We start from the raw sequence: 22,911 nt of genomic DNA on the forward strand, positions 1-22,911 counted from the left end.
CCTCTGTCTCTCTCTTTCTCTCTCAATCTTTTTCTTTCTTTCTCTCCCTTTCTTTCTCTCTCTCATTCTTTCTCTCTCTCCCTCTCAATCTCCCTTTCTCTTTCAATCTCTTTTCCTCTTTCTTTCTCTCAATCTCTCTCTCTCTCAATCTTTCTCTCTCTCCCTCTGTCTCTCTTCCTCTGTCTCTCTCTTTCTCTCTCAATCTTTTTCTTTCTTTCTCTCTCTTTCTTTCTCTCTCTCAATCTTTCTCTCTCTCCCTCCCTGTCTCTTTGTCTCTCTTCCTCTCAGTCTCTCTCTTTCTCTCAATCGCTTTTCCTCTTTCTCTCTCTCAATCTCTTTTTCTCTCAATTTCTGTCTCTCTCTCTCAGTCTTTCTCTCCCTCCCTGTCTCTGTCTCTCTTCCTCTCAGTCTCTCTCTTTCTCTCTCAATCTGCTTCTCTCTCTCAATCTCTTTTCCTCTTTCTTTTAATCTTTCTCTCTCTCTCCTCCTCAATTTCTCTTAATCTTTCTTTTTTTTTCTTTTTTTTTAATTTGATTTATATGCCGCCCTTCTCCAGAGACTCAGGGCGGCTTACAATGCATTAAGCAATAGCCTTCATCCTTTTGTATATTTATACAAAGTCAGCTTATTGCCCCCATAATCTGGGTCCTCAATTTACCTACCTTAGAAAGGATGGAAGGCTGAGTCAACCTTGAGCCTTGGAGAGATTCGAACCAGCAGAAATTGCAGGCAGCTGTGTTAATAACAGGGTGCACTAAACCACTGTACTATCAAGGCTCTCTCCCTCCCTGTCTCTCTTCCTCTCAATCTCTCTCTTTCTCTCTCAATCTTTTCTCTCCCCCTCTCAATCTCTCTCTTTCTTTCTCAATCTCTTTCTCTCTCTTCCTCTCTCTCTTTCTCTCTCAATCTCTCTCAATCTCTTTTTCTATCTATCTATCTATCTATCTATCTATTTATCTATCTATCTTATCTATCTATCTATCTATCTATCTATCTATCTATCTATCTATCTATCTAGCTATCTATCTATCTATCTATCTTTGTCTCCCTCCCTCCCTTTTTTTAAAGTTCCGTTTTCCATTTGCAGATGTGCATTGAATCTTTTATCCTTGCATATTTGAAGTAGGTTTTTTTTTAAAAAAGGAAGGCAATTGTTTTGTCTCCCAGCTCCTTGGGGGAAAGAAGCATCCCTTCCATCATCCTGTATTCTGTTTGTCAGCCTGTCTTCCTCTTAAATGCATTGCTTTGTTTATTGCAAGTAGTTTTAGGACCCTTCAATCATCTGACTCTAAACGGGTGCCGACAAAACATACTGTTTGTAGCAGTGTAGTAAAGCAAAGTTACTATACCCAGAATATGAAATAATAATAATAGGACTCCTCAATAGGTGGATAAAAATGCCAAATCCAGTCTGAACATCTGGCCAAGTGTGCAACGAATAATAATAATAATAACAACAACAACAACAATAACAACTACTGCTACAACTGTGGCAAAAGAAAGCCAAGATAACACCAATCACAGGCACCTTGGAAACAATCCCAAAACAGCTGAAGCAACACTTTGAGCAAAATCAGCATTGACAAAATCACCATCAGTCAATTGCAAAAGGCAGCTTTACTTAGAACAGCTTACATCCTGCGACGAGATCTTTAACACCACCACACATTCCACATCAGCCTATCCCACGTCTTTGGGATAGGCAAGTCAGGGACGACCTGCAGTTTCAGAGTGCACGGAATATAACATATTTTATATATTTTATATAACAGATTTATATGTTATATAAATATAGCTCCATCAGTGGAGCTGATAAATACCCGCAAAAATATGTTACATTCAACAGAGCATGGAAACAATAATTGCTCCGAAGCGCTATCTGTCGGAGAAACGAACAGATGCTGGAGGGAAACAAGCATCACAAGGACGGGTGGGAACAATTGTTGTACGTTCCGTGAGCGCAGCAGTTGTTGCGTTGTCGGCGCAGATGCGGCCCAGCCTTCTCCCTTTAGCGTTTACACGCTGTCGCCTACATCTTCCGTGGGAGCCGGGTGGGAGGCGCGCTGGAGGTGATCCGCTGCTCAGCCACGATGGGATTGAAGACTTTGTCTGAATGGAGTCCCGGTGCTTATGGGAACAGACAGCAGCTGTTGCCTTTTCTTCCTTGTTCGTGGGACAGGAGGGTTTATTGCCTCCGGTCTCAAATTGCAAAGCCCCATGTGTTAAATCCTTGTAGACAAGAAACGTGGTCCGAGCGTGGAAAGCTGCTGGTGCATATTTTGAAGCGGTTCCCAGCTCTGGGAGCCGCGTTCGCTTGTGGTAGGAAAGAACAGCGGAATAATAAAAATAATTAAAACTGACAGAGACGTGCAGAAGAGCAAATGGGATTCCTTCTCAGAAATGGGGATGCTTGGAAAAGGAGGTCTAATTCATCTGCATTCTCTCTGGCTGGGCTAAAGGACATCAGAGCTGGATTCAAAGAGGAAAGGGAAGGGAAAGGAAAGGAAGGAGGGAAGGAGGAAGGGAAAGGGAAGGAAGGAGGGAAGGGAAGGAAAGGAAGGAGGGAAGGAGGAAGGAAAGGAAGGAGGGAAGAAGGAAAGGAAGGAAAGGAGGAAGGGAAGGAAAGGAAAAGGAGAAGGGAAGGAGGAAGGGAAGAGAAAGGAAAGGAGGGAGGGAGGGAGGGGAAAGGGAAGGAAAGGAGGAAGGGAAAGGGAAGGAAAGGAAAGGAGAAAGGGAAAGGGAAGAAAAGGAAAGGAAGAGAAGAGAAAGGAAAGGGAAGGAAAGGAAGGGAAGGAGGGGAAAGGGAAGGAAAGGAGGAAGGGAAAGGGAAGGAAAGGAAAGGAGAAAGGGAAAGGGAAGGAAGAGAAGAGAAAGGAAAGGGAAGGGAAGGAAAGGAAAAGGAGAAGGGAAGGAGGAAGGGAAGAGAAAGGAAAGGAAGGAGGGAGGGAGGGGAAAGGGAAGGAAAGGAGGAAGGGAAAGGGAAGGAAAGGAAAGGAGAAAGGGAAAGGGAAGGAAAGGAAGAGAAGAGAAAGGAAAGGGAAGGAAAGGAAGGGAAGGAAAGGAGGAAGGGAAAGGGAAGGAAAGGAAAGGAGAAAGGGAAAGGGAAGGAAGAGAAGAGAAAGGAAAGGGAAGGGAAGGAAAGGAGGAAGGGAAGGAAAGGAAAGGGAGAAGGAAAGGAGGAAGACAAGAAATAACGGTTGGAAACTAACCAAAGAGAGAAGCAACCTGGAATTAAGGAGAAACTTCCTGATGGTGAGGACAATTAACCAGTGGAACAGCTTGCCACCCGTAGTTGTGGGCGCTCCGTCACTGGAGGTTTTCAAAAAGAGACTAGACAGCCACTATCTGAAATAGTACAGGTTCTCCTGCTTGAGCAGGGGGCTGGACTAGAAGGCCTCTAAGGTTCCTTCCAGCACTACTGTATTCTAAAATTCTATTCATACAACATGCTTACAAATATATACAACTCAGGCTTCCAGGCCCTCCCAGGAGTCCCCACGCAGCCCGTTTTGGATGCAGGTAAATGCAGGGCACACATGGAAGTTTGGGAAGGTGAAAAATAGGGCCTACTGGAAGTTCGAGAGCCTCCAGAGCCTGGGGAGGCCGTTTTCACCCTCCCGGAGGCTTGAGAAAAGCCTCTGGTGCCTGGGGAGGGCAAAAACGCCCCCCACCCGCCCCGTGGTGCAGGAAGCCAACTAGGCCACGCCCACCATGGCCACACCCACCAGCATTTGGGCAGAGATCCTCTTGCTAAAATTTTTGAAGCCCACCCATGAAAAAAGGGGATGCATTTCCCCCCACTATGCAGACCCCCCCCCCCGCCGAACTTGCCGCGGGTCATTTTGAGAGAGAGAGATTTTAACTGATCCTAGCTTATCCTAGACCATAAGAATAATCTCTCCTTTTTTGTTGTCACAACAAGCCATTCAAGTGATGTAATGGGATCAGGCGTGGCAGGATAATTGATTACGGTTGGGCAATTTAATTGTGCAAGTTTCCAGAGCTCTAAAAGGCATTTAAGTGTACAATGGTTCAGCGGTACAAATCATTTGCCATAACAACAAATATCCCTGCTTATTTAAATCTACACTACCCTGAGATCATAATTCACCAGGAAAGTATTTTCATGTTTATGGCTCTGCACCGCAGCAACTGCACCCACTCAAGGGAGGCACGAAGCCCTTGGAGACAAAAGAATTGTTACTAAGATCAAACTCGGTTTTGCCACCTTCCCTGACCCATCAAAGTACGACGTTTGTGACCTCAGGATATTTTTTTTTAAAGTTTTTTTTTATTAATCATTCAAAATTAAAAACATCGGACATAGATATGACATCACTGGTTCTAAATCCATCTTCCAACACTTTAAACTAATACAAATTATGTTAAACTTAATATTATAATTCTTTAACCTTATACGTTATTTATACATAACATCATACTAACAATCTATATCATATTTCTACACAATTATGCATACTTGTCTATTAATCTATACCCAGTGGTGGGTTGCTCCCGGTTCGCACCGGTTCGCAAGAACCGGTAGTAAAAATTTGTAGTAGTTCGGAGAAGCGGTAATAACATTGGCTGGTCACGCCCCCCCCGAACCGGTCCCCGGCCCGGTTGCCGCTCGCTTACCCCGCCGACCTCATCAGAGGCTTTTTTTTTTTTTTTACTTTTAAAAGCATTTTTTCTACAACCTCTTCAGCCAAAAAAATGCTTTTAAAAGTTATAAAAAAAAACCCCTCTAATGATCGCACGGCTCAGCTGGGATCGTCAGAGGCTTTTAAAAGCATTTTTTTCTACAACCTCTTCAGCCGAAGAGGCTGTAGGAAAAAAAATGCCTTTAAAAGCCTCTGGCGATCCCAGCTGAGTTGCCTGATCGTCAGAGACTTTTAAAAGCCATTTTTTTTTTGCAACCTCTTAAGGTTGTAGAAAAAATGCTTTTAAAAGTTTTTTTTTAAAAAAAGTTGGCCACGCCCACCCAGTCACATTACCCCACCAAGCCATGCCCACAAAATAAGCCACACCCACAGTAAAAAAATTTAGAACCCACCCCTGTCTATACCTGTACCTATTTATGCAATTTACATACATATTTTATTTTAATTTTTATTGTTGAAAAATTATGATACAATTCCACCTTTCCGGTGTCATGGTGTTAATAAACATATAGCTTATACATATACATCATATTTACATATTATTTACATGGTATTTCCTAATTATCTTAACTTGGAAAAAGTACTACTCGTAGGGGTTCTTACTTATAACATATTCCATTTTCTTCCTACTACCTGTAGTACAGCTTGTTTCAATAATTTACATACATATTTATACGTCATAACGTATATATTTCTCATCCAACACTACACCCTTGTCTCGGCTATCCTCCTTTTGTTTAGCCATTCGTAAAAAAATTTCCAGATTATATAGTACTGTGTTTCACATTTATCCTTGAACTCCAAGTTTGAGGTCTTGGAGGTCCTGGTTTGTGACCTCAGGATTGTTCACGAGGCCATATATAACTCAGTGGCCATCTGTGCAGCCTCTTTTTTTTTTTTTTTTTTTTTTTTTGAGAATGGACCCGAATCTGTAATTTTTTCAACATGACCCAAAATATGTGTTTTTCAATATGGCTGTACACCACCCTGAGTCCTTTGGAGAAGGGCGGTATAGAAGTCCAATAAACATAAACATAAACGAAAGGAGAAACTTTTAAAAATTCTAGAGATCATCTAAATCTGGAGACTGGGTGGTCAGAAGGAATAACTACCGTATTTTTCGGAGTATAAGACACACCGGAGTATAAAATGCATCTACCTTTTTTGGTGAGGAAACAAAGAAAAAGAAATCTCCCTCTGCCTGTGTCTCTGAGCAATTTTGTCTCTTTGCAGCAAACAGCAAACAGCCTGCTTTACTTTCAGTTTCGTTTTCAGCATAGCTTGATTAGCACAAGGGGGAAAAAAAAATCTGCTCCAGCAATTTTCTTGCCTGCAGCAGAGCCCTGCACAAAACAGCTGAGAGCAAATCAGCTGAGAGTCGGGAGGCCGATCCAATCAACTTGTGCTAATTAGGCTGTGCTGAAGCTGAAAGGAACTTTTTTCTTGCTGTCTGCTTGAAAGGAGGTAAGGGCTGCAAGGCAGAGGCCGAAGGGTGGGGGCCAGTGGGTGGGCGGGGCTACATTCGGTGTATAAGACGCACCTAAATTTTCACCCCCTTTTAGGGGGGGAAAAAGGTGCGTCTTATACTCCGAAAAATACGGTAACTTGGAGGAACAGGAAGAAGAGTTGCAACCAAGACAATCACCAGATAAAAGAAAACAGGCTAGGGCAGAAATGTAATTTGAGAAAGCAGACGAAACCTTCCTTAATTCTCCTGAAGATAAGAGGTGGGGGCGGTGAAGCACGTTGAGACTTGCAAGATTCTGTTACTGTAATTCAGGGGTGTCAAACTGGATTTCTTCGAGGGCCGGATCAGCATTGTAGTTCTCTTCCATGGGGCGGAGGGGGGGGAGACGGGATGGATGCCTCCTGCTACACCCGCTGAAGGCCTCTGCACGGCCTGCTTTTGGCCGGCAGAGTGCTGCAGGAGGCTGGGGAGGCCGAAAACGGGCCGCGGAGGCCCTGCACGCAGCCCGTTTTGGTCGGCAGAGGCATCCTTTGATATATCCAGGCTGGGCCAGCCCTGTGGACTGGATTTAAGCCCGCGGGATCTGGCCGCGGGCCTTGAGTTTGAGACCCCTGCTGAAATTTTTAAAGTAACAGAGTACAATACAATAAAAATAGTACCGTATAGGCCTGCATGACTTTGACTTCCTAGTCTGGTCTGTCTTGAAGGGCTGATATGAATCAACATGACATTCCATTAATGATCTTAAATTTAAGTGAAAATAATGATACGTCACATTCATCTTGAGTAGTCCGTGAACAATGCTTTTCAAAGGCCAAGCTCTTAGGCCCTTAAGCATCTTCCTCCTTTCAAAGAGATTCTTAGCCAAACTTGGTATTCTCAGTAAAAGAAGGGTTACTGCTCTCTTCAGCCCTTTCCCCAGATTAGATTCCACTTGATTTAAAAAAAAAAAGTTTAGTAATTTTTACACTGAAGTATATAAACTATAGACCTTCTTGAGGTCTGTTGATCTTGCCTTAGATTCTGTTCTGAGTATTATTCATTTTATGAAACAATTTCTAGACCTTAAAACAGGGGTCCCCAACCCCCCCGGGCTTCGGCCCATTCGGAACCAGATCACGCGAGCGGTGGGTGCCCGCCAGGGGTGGGATTCAGAAATTTTTAGCAACCAGTTCTCTGCCCGGTTGCTGGGTGGGCATGGCCTACTTGGCCTCCTGCATCACGGGGGGGGGGACGGGACATGTTAGCCCTCCCCAGACTCCGGAGGCTTTCCTTGAGCCTCCGGAAGGGCGAAAATGGCCTCACTCAGGCTCCGGAGACCCTCCGGAGGCTGGAAATGGGCCCGTTTCCGGACTTCCAGAACTTCCGTTAGGCCCATTTTTCGCCCTCCCAGGGCCCTGCACTTACCTGGCATCCAAAATGAGCTGCATAGAGACTCCTGGTAAGGGCAAGGCAGGGAAGGCGGGGTCAGCCAGTCTTTGCAACTGCCAGTTCGGCGAACCAGATTAAAATTAACATCCGGTTTTCCCGAACTGGTCCGAACAGGCTGAATTCCACCTCTGGTGCCCACTGTTTGTGCAAATGGAGCTGCGTACACTCGCGTGCGTGCCTGCTAGTCACACAGAACTAACCCCTCTCCCCCCCCCCAGCTGGGCCTCAAAGCTGGAAAATTTGGGGACCACTGCCTTAAAAGGCATACAGCAATTTTCCCCAAGGTACTGTCTTCCAGATGAGTTGGACTTCAGAACTCCTCAGCTGGTATCACCAAAAGGAATGTCGGGGTTTGGCTTTAAAGGGCCATAAGATACTTTGGAGCCCATCAGGCTGAAAAAAAATGCAATATTGATGCTCTTAAATAATTCACGTCTGTTTCTATAAGTTCTTTGCAAAGTTTCGAATCCTGGGTACAATGAAGCCTGAACTAGATACCTTTGTAGATTGATTTAAAGACTTCCTTTGTGTGGTTTCGGTTATTCAATCTTATTTTCAGGACTTCCCGTGCATGTTGAACCTTTTTAATAGAAACTGAATTTGTGAACTGTTAGGATCCGCCTCAAATGTGGATAGAATTAACCCACTCCATTCTTTTGTCTTTTACTTGACTTCTCCGCAGGGACCAAGATCATTTCCAAGAACATCACCGCGATGGTTGGAATGGACCTGGTGCTACCTTGCCAACTCACCTCCAACCTTGCTAAGGCCTTTTGGACCTTCAATGGGCAGGATTTGGTGGAAAGCCAAGCTTCGGTTGTCTACGACGCTCATCTTCAGGCCCTGATTGTCTTGGACATCCGCCTGAAGCATTCTGGGTTATACAAGTGCATCCAGCTAGAGGAGATGAATGAACTAATGACGGAGAGTTACCAGGTCACAGTGTTGTCTGACCCAGCCATGTCGCTGGAGACCAGGGCTCCCTTGGACAACTTGGGCCTGGTTTGGGTGGTGGTGATTGCTCTCTCAGCCATCTGTGTGGTCCTCCTGCTCGTCGTCTTCTCCCTGAGGCGCAGGCTGAAAGAAGAACGTGAGAAAGGCTCCAAGGCCATTGAAAGCACCCTTGTCTACCCCATCGAGATGCCCAAAGAGCCCAAGAGCCCCACTTTTATTCCCAGCACCACCTCGGACTCGGACGAGAAGCTCTGGGACCCCGCCAGTTACTACTACTCAGACGGTTCCCTCAAGATCGTCCCGGGTCACGCTGTGTGCCAGAACGGGGGCACCACTCCCTCCCCCACCACGAATGGCATTCCTGGCCAACCCTTGCAGTCTCCCCACCTCCACTCGCCCAACCGCATCAACCTGAGCAACATCCGCGGCTCGTCTTCCAACGGCTACATCCGCCTCAATTTGGGCACCGAGGAGCGGCCGGACTACAGTGACTTGGCCGAGGAGCTGCGTCGGAAGTTGAAGCAGAGACAAGCTCTGCCCGACTCGAATCCTGAGGAGTCTTCGGTATGAGCTGCCCTGCGGACTTGTCGGACCAATTACTCAACTACCTCATCTCCTAGGCCAGGCTCGCGTCCCGCCGCCAAAACGAGACTTTCTTTTTAAGACAAAGACTCTGGACACTTTTGTAACAGGCTTCTTCACATCCCTGATTTTGATACACACTGCCAAGAAGACGACCCCTTCCCTCACAGCTCCCGCCTCGTTCAGTGTTCTCCGCTGTGCTTCCTTTTAGGACTGTTCCGGGACTTTGTGAGTGGGGGGGTTTTCATTCCTTCATCTTGGATGTTGAGTCCCAGCCTCTTGAGACTTGCCTTTGGCAGGGGAGACCCCGAGCCGAACCCACTGCCCTGTTTCAGATCCGCATGGGGATGGGGGTTGAAACGGTTGTGTGAAAAGCTAGCCGGTGCTTCATTCCCTGTGACATGGTTGCGGTTCGCTTCCTAGCAGTTGTTGCCATGTTTCTCTCTTCTTCCTAGATTGACTGCAAGAGGGGGACTCTGCAGTAGCGATTCTCCCCAAAAGGGTAGGGACCAGGAGGAGGGGGAAATCAACCGGTTCCAAAATAGGACCACTTTGGGGAGAAGGGGACCTCGGAAAGACAGGTGTCTTCAGGGACAAGGTGTGCATTGGGCAACTCAACCAAAGAGAAAGGGGTACGTTAGGGGCTGGGGAACGCTCTTAGCCATAGCTTGGCCTTGTTTTCTTACGGCCACATTGAGAAGAGTGTAAAAGTGAGGCGCACTCAACCCACCCAAGAGCTTTTCTTTTCCAGCAGCAGGTGGGACCCCAACCTTTGCGGGGGATGAGGAACACTTGGTCCTCATGCCCTTCTGGAGGACCTACAGGAGATCTGAGGTCACTGGAGTAGCGGGTGGCGGTAAAACTTTCCAATCAACTGTTCAGGGGTTTTAAAGAAGTGTCTCTTTGGCCCCCTTAAACTCTCCTCGCATCTTCACCGAAACATAAAGGCATCCTGATGTTTCGATCCCATTCACTTCGGACCACATGCAAAGGAAGAAGGGGTTGACCGGGGTAATTCCAAGAGAACGGAGGAAGGCAAGCATTGGTGGGGGGGTGGTGGTCAGTCCTACATGGCAGACTCTCTGCTGATGCCTTGTACACGTTCCCTTGGCAGAAGCGTAATACAGGTAGGAGAATCCAGACACACTCACTCTCCAAAAATGTGCCATCGGGGCTATTTTGTACCCTGTGCCCTGTCTCCTCCATAGCATCCCACGCTCCCTTTCCTGAGGGATATACACATGCACGCAACTACAGGAAGTTAATGCGTGTGGTTGCACGCTCGCTCATGGCCATGAGCGCGATGGTCTTCTGCGGGCGGATTAAGGGAAACCAAGTGCCATCACATGTTCCATCCCACAAATTACATTCTCGGCATCCTTCAGTGTCATGACACATGTGACATTCTGTCCCTACCATTCAATCTTTGTGTGTGTGTGTGTGTTTGTGTGTGAGAGAGAGATCAAGAAGGGCTTTCACCACCCAAGGTGCTTCCCTGGGTCGAGCGAAGACCTTTTGCAGATGGCAGTCACCCGACTTGTGAATCGGTTGGTGGCCACCTTGGTTCGTTTTAGGGCAGGGGGTGTCAAACCCGTTGCACATGGGCTGGATGCGTCATGTGCTGGCGCTGTCCCCGCCCGGTTTAGCAAAAGGAGAAAAGGTCCCAATACGTCATGTGATGCTGCCGTGACGATGCGAGTTTGACACCCCTGTTTTAGGGTGATGTGCAACCTCGGCACCCGTTAGGTGAATTTAGGGTTCCCTGTATTGGGCGAATCCAGAATGTCGTCGAAATCGGCCAGGAGGTTAAAGCTATTGTGGCGTGTGCATACAATCAAAGCGTCGGAGAGAGAAGAAAGAGAATTGTCCTTTCTTAAAGGAACGGAGCCGTATTCTTCCGTCCTCCATTTTTCCGTACGGAGCATGCAATTCCCTACATTCATTTCAACCCCTGCATTGAAATCGTCTGGGTGGCCCATCATCCTCTTTTGTATCCCGCATGCGTTTCATTCCATCATCACCGGATGTTCGTTTTCCTGAAAACACTACTATGTACATAAAGGAACACACAAATCCCTTGTTTCCCCAGCTGAGTTGACCTGCCCTGAAATGTAATTTATTTGTTATTAAAATGTATTTATTTGACAGAAATGTACAAATATTTTTATACTAATAATAAAATGAAAAAAGAAGGGGGGAAAAAAAACAGGTTTGTCGTGCTGTGTACCTAGTGGTTCACCTCCCACCCAGTTACCCATAAGATAGCACTTAGACTTATATACCGCTTCACGGTGCTTTACAGCCCTCTCTAAGCGGTTTACAGAGTCAGCCTCTAGCCCCCCAAAATCTGTGTCCTCGTTTTACCCACCTCGGAAGGATGGAAGGCTGAGTCGACCTTGAACCGGTCAGGATCGAACTCCTGGCAGTGGGCAGAGTTAGTCTGCAATGCAGCATTCTAACCTCAAGGAAGGAAGGAAAAAAGCAATAGCACTTAAGACTTATATACCGCTTCACGGTGCTTTCCAGCCCTCTCTAAGCGGTTTAGAGTCAGCGCTCTTGCCCCCAACAATCTGGGTCCTCGTTTTACCCACCTCGGAAGGATGGAAGGCTGAGTCGACCTTGAGCCCGTCAGGATCGAACTCCTGCCAGTGGGCAGTCAGCCCGCAATACTGCATTCTAACCACTGTGCCACCACAGCTCTTATATGCTGAATATTTATGCTTCTTTTGGGGCCTATCTATGCACCACAGCCCCACCAGTGGTTGAATTGGACCAGAAGGGGGTAAAGTCAGGGGAGTTACCCAAGAGGAGAGGGACTCCTACCAAGTGTCCATGGACATTCTCAGTCATCCAGGTCGTAGTCATCTCCAAGGTGCGTTTTCAAAAGAGGGGTAACAGAAGCCATGTATATTACGATTGAACAGCCCTCTCTCAACAGGGGGAGGGAATACGGCATTGTCTGTCTCAGCGTTGGGTTTCAAACATTTTACTATCGGTTCTGTGGGTGTGGCATTGCTTGGTGGGCGTAGCTTGGTGGACATGGCAGGGGAAGGATACTGTAAAATCTCCATTCCCTCCCCACTCCAGGGAAGGGATACTGTAAAATCCCCATTTCCTCCTGATCAGCTGGGACCCAGGAGGCAGAGAATAGATGGGGCGGGGCCAGTCAGAGGTGGTATTTACCGGTTCGTCAGAACTTGCTGAAACCCACCGCTGGCACGAAGAGCTGCTTTAAGCTCAAATTTGATGGCTGAAAAATGAAAACTTTGATTAGGCCAGAATTGGGGGAGGAAAGGCAAAAAAGGGAAGACCAAGAGGATATCGGGGGGTTATTCCAGAGAGGGGTTTCATGTTGTAGAGGGCAGAAAAGAACAGAGGGCAAAATTGTTGAACAGCAAGAGAAAGAAAAGCAAAAGATATACTGGGGTAAGATTGCAAAACAAACAAACATGGATGATTAGAGAGTTGGAGGCTAAAACGTATGAAGAATGGTGGTAGGAGATGGGTGTTTAGTTTAATGAAAAGTAGGACTAAGGGCAGGGGTGGGCTTCGAACATTTTAGCAAGGGATTCTTTGCCGTTGCTGGGTGGGCATGGCCATGGTGGGCGTGGCCTAGTCAGCCTCCTGCACCACAGCAGGGTGGGCATTTTTGCCCTCCCCAGGCTCCAGAGGCCTTTCCCGAGCCTCCGGGAGGGCAAAAACAGCCTCCCCAGGAGACGGGCCCGTTTCTGGCTTTTCCTAACTTCCAATAGGCCCGTTTTTCATCCTCCCCAGTCCTCCGCGCGTGCCCTGCACTTACCTGCATCCAAAACGGGCCACGTGGGGACTCCGAGGAAGGGAGGGGCGGGGAGAGAGAGACCAACCAAGAGTGGGATTTGGGGGTTCTCTGAACTGCCTAGAATCTTTCCTAGAGGTTCTACCGAACCCTCAGCAGCCTACCCCTGGGTCTCCTGCTTAAGCAGCGGGGGCGGACTAGAAGACCCCCCCCCACCCAGAGTACCTTCCAACTTTATTCTATGTTCTAATTCCCGGAGATCTTTATTAGCATGTTAGCATTCATTGGGGGGGGGGGGGCTGCTTTCCACTGGGAGAGCAATCTCGTAGCTTCAACCTCTTTATTTTATTTTTATTTCCCCCCCCCCCCGATATCGTTTGTGACCTCATGGAAACTGAGCTGCAGGCCTATAAAAGGACATTTCTGTCTTCCCAGCACTCCAAAAAGGGCAAAGAGGGGGGGGGGGGCAGCTCCCAGCCTTTCTGTTGGAACCAGCTATGGGGTGGGGTGGGGAGGAGGGGGAAGCAGAAATCCTTAAGAGCAGCTGGTAGATTAATTGCCTCTGCTTTCCCTTCTTGTAATGGGTTCCGGGTCCTGCTGATTTATACCCGCACGCCTATTAAGAACCAACGGCAGCGGAAGGTTTCAGGAAACGGAGATTTTGCCCCCCCGCCTTTCCCTTTTTCTTATTTGTGACTTTCAGCCAAGGAAAATCCACAGGATGGATAATTCGGCCCACCCTTCAACCCAGTGGATTTTTTTACTACCAGTTCTGTGGGCCTGGCTTAGTGGGTGGGCGTGGTAGGGGATGGATACGGCAAAAATCTCCATTCCCACCCCACTCCAGGGGAAGGATACTGTAAAATCCCCATTCTACCCCACTCCAGGGGAAGGATACTGCAAAATCCCCATTCCCACGCCACTCCAGGGGAAGGATACTGCAAAATCCCCATTCCCACCCCACTCCAGGGGAAGGACACTGCATAATCCCCATTCCCTCCCCATTCCAGGAGGATACTGTAAAATCTCCATTCCCACCCCATTTCCAGGATACTGTAAAATCCCCATTCCCACCCCACTCCAGGATACTGTAAAATCTCCATTCCCACCCCACTCCAGGAGAAGGATACTGTAAAATCCCCATTCCCACCCCACTCCAGGATACTGTAAAATCTCCATTCCCATCCCACTCCAGGGGAAGGATATTGTAAAATCTCCATTCCCACCCCACTCCAGGGGAAGGATATTGTAAAATCTTTATTCCCACCCCACTCCAGGAGGATACTGTAAAATCCCCATTCCCACCCCACTCCAGGGGAAGGATCTTGTAAAATCTCCATTCCCACCCTACTCCAGGGGAAGGATATTGTAAAATCTCCATTCCCACCCCATTCCAGGATACTGTAAAATCCCCATTCCCACCCCATTCCAGGGGAAGGATCTTGTAAAATCTCCATTCCCACCCCACTCCAGGGGAAGGATACTGCAAAAACACCATTCCCACCCCACTCCAGGAGAAGGTTACTGCAAAATCGCAGTATGTGAACCAGTAGTAAAAGTAAGTAGAACCCACCCCGTGGTGGTCCCTGGCTCAATAGCAGTAACTTTCAGAGGGGTCCAGAGGTCCTATAGTGGATGAACCACTTAGTATGACCCAGCAATAAATCTGTAGAGATCCTCAATCGTCCATGTCATGGTTGTCCCAGAGGTGCTTTTTCAGGAGGCAATTGGACTTTCTTGTTTTTTCTTTTGAAGATGTTTCGCTTCTCATCCCAGAAGCTTGGGATGAGCGACCATCGTGGCCCCATGGACAACGTTCCTCCAGGCCTTCCTGTCCTCTACCATCCTCTGGAGTCCATTTAAGCTCACGCCGACTGCTTCAGTGACTCCATCCAGCCACCTCCTTCTCTGCCGTCCCCGTCTTCTTTTGCCCTCCATCGTTCCCAGCATTAGGCTCTTCTCCAGGGAGTCCTTCCTTCTCCCAAAGTATTTGAGTTTCCTCTAGGACAGTGGTGGGTTGCCCCCGGTTCGGACCGGTTCGCAAGAACCGGTAGTAAAACCAGCGGGAGGCTCCGCCCACCGAACTGGATGCCATCAGGAAGCTTCTGCGCAGAAACATGCGTGCACACGTGTGAGGTCCCGTTTCGAACCAGTAGTAAAGTTAAGTAGAACCCACCCCTGATCTAGAATTTGCCTTGATTGGCTTGCAGTCCAAGGGTCGCGCAGGAGTCTTTTCCAGCACCAGAGTTCAATTATTTGGCGCTCAGCTTTTCTTACGGTCCAACTTTCACAGCCAAATCATACTAGGAAACAAATAAAACAATATGAATCGTAAAGATACAAGCAACACAGTTATAGTCATAAGTGGGAGGAGGATAGGAATAAGAGGAAGGATGAGAAGAATAATAGCAATACAGTCTTAGTAAATAATTTGAGTGTGGATTGTTGCCTTCTGGCAGAAGATACAGAACAATTAAAACACACATTTTCTAAATAGTTTTTATCCCAGAGCTATAATTGCACTCAACCATGAACTAAAGGGCCACCATCAGTGAGCTGTCGGACAGCATTACTTGGTCTGTTGTGTGGATGTTTGGGTGGTTTAGGGGTGGGGAATTGTGGTGGGTGGGATTGTGTTTGGGGACTGTTATTATTATTATTATTTTAATTTGATTTATATGCCGCCCTTCTCCGGAGACTCAGGGCAGCTTACAGTGCATTAAGCAATAGCCTTCATCCTTTTGTATATTTATACAAAGTCAGCTTATTGCCCCCCCAAACTGGGTCCTCATTTAACCTACCTCAGAAAGGATGGAAGGCTGAGTCAACCTTGAGCCTGGTGAGAATTGAACTCGCAGTAATTGCAGGCAGCTGGGTGTTAAATGCTGCCTTAGTAGAAGGCATTAGCCTCCTACGCCACTCAGGCTCCTTTGTCTCTCTCTTACAGGTACACATCTGGAACTGCTGGATGGCCTCGTGGTGGGACCTCTTATACCCAGGGGGAGGAGTCAGAGGTAAGGTGGAATGATGGGATATGTGGTTCTGTTAACCCTTGCAGGACTATTTGCATTTATTTGCATTTTTTATATTGCACTAAATGCTATTTATCTTTTTTTTTAAAAAAAAAATCATATTAGTGGTCCACGGGATTTAAAATTATGAATTTAGTGGTCCCTGAGATCCGAAAGGTTGGTGACCCCTGTTCTATCTAGACCAACCCCTGGCCTGCTCAATCAGGAGATCCTGGGTTTTAAACCTTTTTAATTGATTTAATTGATTTAATTTAATTGAGATATAAAATATTGCAAAATGCAAAAGTAAATAGAAAAGCTGAACTTCGTGCTGGAAGTGGAAAAGAACGAAACGTTGATTTTTGGGTTTTACCGAGTAGATTGACAGACCTTTAGAGAAATGGCTGATTCATATTATTATGAAAAAGTAAAAAGTTGTGATTTGATGTTGTTAATGCCTTATTTTACTGCAACAGAGTGCGTGTCGGAAGTCCATGCTCCTTTTTTTTTTTTTTTTTTAATTGATTTATATGCCGCCCTTCTCTGGAGACTCAGGGCGGCTTACAATGCGCTAAGCAATAGCCTTCATACTTTTGTATATTTATACCAAGTCAGCTTATTGCCCCCACAATCTGGGTCCTCATTTCACCTACCTTAGAAAGGATGGAAGGCTGAGTCAACCTTGAGCCTGGCGAGATTCAAACCTGCAGTAATTGCAGGCAGCTGGTCTTAATAACAGGGTGCTTTAGACCACTGTACTACCAAGGTTCATAGTGTTGGCTTAATATTCCCATGATTCTCATCCTGCACACACCTCTGTTGACTGGAGATGATGGGAGCTACGGGTCTGAGCCGAGGCCTCTGGAATATTACAGGAATCAGCATTTAGGGTCATCTGCAGTATTATTGTGATTTGGCGAGAGGAAAACATCTTTTGAGGTAGGCTTTTGGGTTGCTGGAGATGGATTATCTTACCAGACAGATCTACTTCAAAGGTCCTAGGAGAAAATTGATTCGACCCATCTTCATGGGAGATCTTGGATGCTTTCCACCAGGAGGTCTCTGGTGACGACAAGAGAAAGATAAAGAGTCACACTTTGATTTTAATAGATTTTCTGCAGTAAAATGGGAAACGCAGCAGAAGGGAATATCGACTTTAGAAGGACTAGTAAGAAACATGGATGTTTGGAAAGTGGAAAATCCTACCATCCAGTTACATATGTACATACAATAATAATAAATAAATGATTAGGGGACTGGAGGCTTAAACATATGAAGAACGGTTGCAGGAACTGGGTATGTCTAGTTTAATGAAAAGAAGGATTTGGGGTGACATGATAGCAGTCTTCCAGTATCTCAGGGGCTGCCCCAAAGAAGAGGGAGTCAAGCTATTCTCCAAAGCACCTGGAGGCAGGACAAGAAGCAATGGGTGGAAACTCATCAAAGAGAGAAGCAACTTAGAACCAGTGGTGAAATCTAAAATTTGTTACTACCGGTTCTGTGGGCGTGGTTTGGAGGGGGGGGTAATGTGATCGGGTGGGCATGACCAATTTTTTTTTTAACTTTTAAAAGCATTTTTTTCATTTTTTTGGCAAAGAGGTTGTAAAAAAATGCTTTCAAAAGGCTCTGACAATCCCAGCTGAGTTGCCTGATCGACAGAGGCTTTTTTTTTTCTTTTAAATGCCTCTGCCGATCAGGCAACTCAGCTTGGATCATCAGAGGCTTTTTTTTTTTTTTTACTTTTAAAAGCATTTTTTCGGCCAAAGAGGTTGTAGAAAAAATGCTTTTAAAAGTAAAAAAAAAAAGCCTCTGATGATTGTGCAGCTCAGCTGGGCATGGGAGGAGTTCTCCGAACCACCCGCCTCCATTGCTACCGGATTGGGCGATCCGGTCTGAATCGGGAGCATTTCATCACTATCTATCTATCTATCTATCTATCTATCTATCTATCTATCTATCTATCTATCTATTTATTTATTTATTATTATTTATTATTTATTTATTTATTTATTTATTTTTATTTATTATTTATTAACTTACTTACTTACTTACTTACTTACTTACTTACTTACTTACTTATTTATTTATTTATTTATTTATGTATGTATGTTGTATACCGCCCTACTCCTGAAGGACTCAGGGCGGTGAACAACCAAATAAAATACATATAATACAAATGTTAAAAACCGTTAAAATACAATTAAATAATTGGCTCAAAGAATGAAATTTAAAACCCCCAAATTCATAAGACAAAATTTAAAATTTTAGAAATTTTAAAAAGTTTAAAAAGTTTAAAAGAGAGGTTAGGCCAGGCCGGCCTGCTGAAATAGAAATGTTTTGATGGCACGGCGGAAGGCGCGCAGGTCCGGGATCCTCCGTATCTCCGGGGGGAGCTCGTTCCAGATGGCGGGTGCCCCCACAGAGAAGGCTCTCTCCCTGGGGGCCGCCAGTCGACATTGTTTGGCCGACGGCACCCTGAGGAGCCCCTCTCTGTGGGAGCGTACTGGTCGGTGAGAGGCTACTGGTGGCAGAAGGCGGTCTCGTAGATACCCCGCTTAGAACTAAGGAGAAATTTCCTGACAGTGAGAACAATCAGGCTTGCCTTCAGAAGTTGTGGTTTGCTCCATCACCGGAGGCTTTTAAAAAGAGATTGAACAACCATTTGTCTGAAAGAGTATAGGGCAGTGATGGCGACACTTTTCGGCACTGAGTGCCCAAACCAGAATGTATGCACGCACCAGAACACCAGAAACCTGAAGACCAGCTAGCTGGTGAGGATGTGCGCGCTGGCCAGCTAATGTTCGGGTTTCCAGCACTCTGGCGCGCACGAAGTCCAGCTGGCTGGAGCGCATGTGCGCACTGGAAACCAGAAGACAAGCTGGCGACAGCACGCGTGCCGGAGGTGGGTTTCAGCAGGTTCTGACCAGTTCTGGAGAACCGGTAGCGGAAATTTTGAGTAGTTCGGAGAACCGGTAGTAAAAATTCTGACTGGCCCCGCCCCCATCTATTCTCTGTCTCCCGAGTCCCGGCTGATCGGGAGGAAATGGGGATTTTTCCCACCACAGCAGCCAGTCTTGGGAAGAGTTTGATTTGGCCAGGCTCCAGGCACTTCATCCAAACGGAGGCAGGATGGGTGAAATTGCAAAATGGGGGGGGGGAGAGAGAGGGATGGGAGAGGCCGTTTCTGGACTGGAGGCCAGCGGGGACCGAACGGGTTCCCAGAAGGCTGAGGTTACAGGAAGCTGACGGGGGATGTGTTTGCAAGACGGGGGCTTTGGGAGCTAAAATGATGTCCACGCTTATCAGTTATCGGTTTCACACAGCGGCCTTTTGAATTTTGCAGCTGTGGCCAGCTGGGGTTTTTTTTTTGGCAGTAAGTTGGATACAGGTCAGCTTCAGTGCTCCTCCAGAACTGAAGTGAGGAGTAACAGAGTAACAGAGTGAGTAACAGAGTAACAGTGAGTAACAGAGTAACAGTGAGTAACACTAAAAGAGTAACAGTAACAGAGTAATAGAGTAACAGAGAGTAACAGAGAGTAACAGAGTACCAGTAACACTAACAGAGTAACAGAGTAACAGAGTAACAGAGAGTAACAGAGTAACAGTAACAGAGTAACAGTAACAGTGAGTAACAAAGTAACAGTAACAGTGAGTAACAGAGCAACAGTAACGGTAAGAGTAACAGAGTAACAGTAACAGTAAGCAACAGAGAGTAACAGTAACAGAGTAACAGTGAGTAACAGAGCAACATAATTGGAAGGGACCTTGGAGGTCATCTAGTCCAACCCCCTGCTCACTCAGGAGACCTGTACTAGGGATTCGGAGTGGCAGTGGGCAGGGTGGTATTTGGCTTGGCTAAATTCATGCAATAGACTGCTGTAGACTAAATCAAGGTTAGGCTAAACCAGGATTGCTTTGCACCTAATGAGAAGGAAGGACTGCCTGGAGAAGAGCCTAATGCTGGGAACGATGGAGGGCAAAAGACGAAGGGGACGGCAGAGAACGAGGTGGTTGGATGGAGTCACTGAAGCAGTCAGCGTGATCTTAAATGGACTCCAGAAGATGGTAGAGGATAGGAAGGACTGGGGGAACATTGTCCATGGGGTCGCAATGGGTCGGACATGACTTCGTGACTAACAACAACAACGAAGCTGCATCTAAAGTTAAGGTAGGGGTCTTTCCACAACGTTCTATGGATATGAACAGGGATGGAGAGGTTCAGTGCTTAAGAATGATGGAGTCTAAGAACTACCGTGGATTGCCAGCAGAGCCCATCAATCAATTTGAGGCTAAATAAAAGCTGATTGCTGCTCAGAGCCATGATTAGTGAACTGGATCTAACATACTTGGGCATGTGATATGAGTGGATGAGGGATGACGGAAGAAAATTGATTGCGCTTGGCAAAGAAGAAGCCGAAGAGCGGGAAGACAACATCTACGGTGTAGACAAGAATCCGAGAGATTATGGAAATGCCCTTGGAAGAGCTACAAGTTATTAAAGGCGGACCGGAAGGATAAGCGTGTCTCATTTTTATGTTTTATATAGAAATAGCTCCATGCAGTCCTAGGAATGGAAGATAATGTGATGGTACCTGTATGCCATCCTGAGAAATGGCTTAAACACTCAAAGAGCCATTTGGAGCCGTTTCCCACAGAAAAGAAAACACCGGGAGCCACAAAACCCTTCCCGTGCCTGACTATTCCTTGAGCAGCCACAAAACTAGCATATGTAGTCGAATTAAATGTTCTCTTTTCTTCTGAAACTTTTCTTTTCTTGGAATTATCCATGGTTGGCCTACCGGGGGTTGAAAAGCTCAATAAATCGTGTGCCGGCGGGTGTTGCACATTGGCGGTTGTGACGCATATTTTGAGTGACAGGGAGCCGCAGCACAGGGGTGAAAGAGCCACATGCGGCTCCAGAGCCGCAGGTTGCTGACCCCTGAACCAAGTCAACTAACATTGTATTGCTAACTAGGGCAGACAAAACCTTTGCCAGACCAATTCTCGAATACAGCTGGTCTGCCTGGAATCCACACTGTATATCGGACATTAACACGATTGAGCGGGTCCAGAGATATCTCACAAGAAGAGTCCTCTACCACTCTGCTCACAATAGAATTCCTTATGCCACCACCAGACTTGACATTTTGGGCTTGGACAATCTGGAACTGCGCCGCCTGCGGTCCGACCTAAACATAGGACACAAAATTGTCTGCTACAACGTCTTATCTGTCAACGATTTCTTCAGCTTCAACCTCAATAATACATGGGCAAACAATCGATGCAATCGATATTGTTTCCCGATTGCTTATTTGTACCCTATGACTATCATTAAGTGTTGTACCTTAGGATTCTTGATGAATGTATCTTTTCTTTTATGTACACTGAGAGCATCTGCACCAAAGATAGATTCCTTGTGTGTCCAATCACACTTGGCCAATAAAGAATTCTATTCTATTCTATTCTATTCTATTCTATTCTATTCTATTCTATTCTATTCTATTCTATTCTATTCTATTCTATTCTATTCTACTCTACTCTACTCTACTTCTATTCTACTCTACTCTACTCTTCATTCTACTCTACTCTACTCTACTCTACTCTACTCTACTCTACTCTACTCTACTCTACTCTACTCCATTCCATTCCAACTCAAGGTAAACTGCTTCAAACTCGATTGCAGAAAATACGACTTCAGCAACAGAGTGGTCAACGCCTGGAATGCTCTACCCGACTCCGTTGTTACATCCTCAAACCCCCACAGCTTCAACCTCAAACTGTCTACCGTGGTCCTCACCCCATTCCTAAGAGGTCCATAAAGGGGGCGTGCATAAGCACTCCAGCGTGCCGACCATCCCTGTCTAACTGTTCCCGTTTATCTGTATTCATTTCCCTCATTCATGTCCATGTTCATATTCATACCTGCTATCTTGTATATGTTTAACAAACAAACAAACAAACTAGCATTGGGGGTAATCGGTAATAAATGGTTTCTCCCCAAGGCAGGAGAACATTTTGTTAATCCTTTCCTCCTTCCCAGGGACAGGACCAGAGGCAGGTTTCAGCAGGTTCTGACCAGTTCTGGCGAACCTGTAGTGGAAATTTTGAGTAGTTCGGCGAACCGGTAAATACCACCTCTGACTGGCCCCGCCCCCCATCTCTTCTCTGCCTCCCGAGTCCCAGCTGATTGGGAGGAAATCGGGATTTTGCAGTAACCTTCCCCTGGAGTGGGGTGGGAATGGAGATTTTAGAGTATCCTTCCCCTAGAATGGGGTGGGAATGGAAATTTTGCAATATCCTTCCCCCAGGAGTGGAGTGGGGGTGGAGATTTTGCCGTATCCTTCCCCCAGGAGGGGAGGGAATGGAGATTTTGCAGTATCCTTCCCCCAGGAGGGGAGGGAATGGAGACTTTGCAGTATCCTTCCCCCAGGAGTGGGGTGGGGATGGGGATTTTGCAGTATCCTTCCCCTGCCACGCCCACCAAGCCACACCCACAGAACGAGTAGTAAAGAAATTAGAATCCCACCACTGGACAAGAGGATGATTTTAGAGAGTTGGAAAAGAACCTGGATGGGATTACAAAGTACGGGTGCCCATTTTGACAGAGGCGCGAAGCGTTCCCCTTAGCCGCAAGGGCACATTTACACCGACAAGGGTTGCGAGGGAAAGCGCCAAGGTTAGAGAGAAAGGAAACGCAGAAAATGCGTTGAGCTGACAGTGCAATTAAGAGCTTGCATGCATAATGAATTAAGCCGGGTGACCCTTCGCGAGAGCGATGATGGATGGCAACGTTGCCGAGAGTCGGTGATGCTCGAGTTCATTAACCTAAGTAATGGGACGGGCGCCCTTGTCTCTGTGCATACGCTCCGGTTCTAATTGAATTGTCTCAGCCGTGGATTTCTCCCTCGGATCAGGCTTGGTCTCACATACACCCCCCAACCTCCCCCACCCCCCAATAGCAGGATATTTGAAACCAATAGAAGATAGTCGTCAGATCAAGCGAGTGCAGAAAAGCCCAGTGGGTGC

General features: G+C 46.5%; 1 protein-coding gene and 1 long non-coding RNA gene across 2 annotated transcripts in view; one reads left to right on the forward strand and one right to left on the reverse strand.

Annotated features, from left to right (window-relative positions):
* SEMA4C (semaphorin 4C) overlaps window positions 1-11,305 on the forward strand; it is a 103,977-nt gene extending 92,672 nt beyond the window's left edge. The window contains exon 15 of the mRNA XM_034435217.3: window positions 8,246-11,305. Coding sequence (XP_034291108.2) covers window positions 8,246-9,087 — 842 coding nt within the window. The 3' untranslated portion in view covers window positions 9,088-11,305. The remainder of the gene's footprint in view (window positions 1-8,245) is intronic.
* A 3,302-nt stretch (window positions 11,306-14,607) lies between these two features.
* The window catches only part of LOC148112461 (uncharacterized), a 37,314-nt gene continuing 29,010 nt past the window's right edge, over window positions 14,608-22,911 (reverse strand). Inside the window, exons 4-5 of the long non-coding RNA XR_015729388.1 lie at window positions 16,861-16,947; window positions 14,608-15,177 (exon numbers count right to left, since the gene is read on the reverse strand). This is a non-coding gene — a long non-coding RNA (uncharacterized LOC148112461). The remainder of the gene's footprint in view (window positions 15,178-16,860; window positions 16,948-22,911) is intronic.

This window comes from Pantherophis guttatus, chromosome 9, assembly GCF_059756535.1.
Source record: "Pantherophis guttatus breed Tessera chromosome 9, ASM5975653v1, whole genome shotgun sequence".
In the NCBI taxonomy this organism is placed as follows: domain Eukaryota; kingdom Metazoa; phylum Chordata; class Lepidosauria; order Squamata; family Colubridae; genus Pantherophis; species Pantherophis guttatus.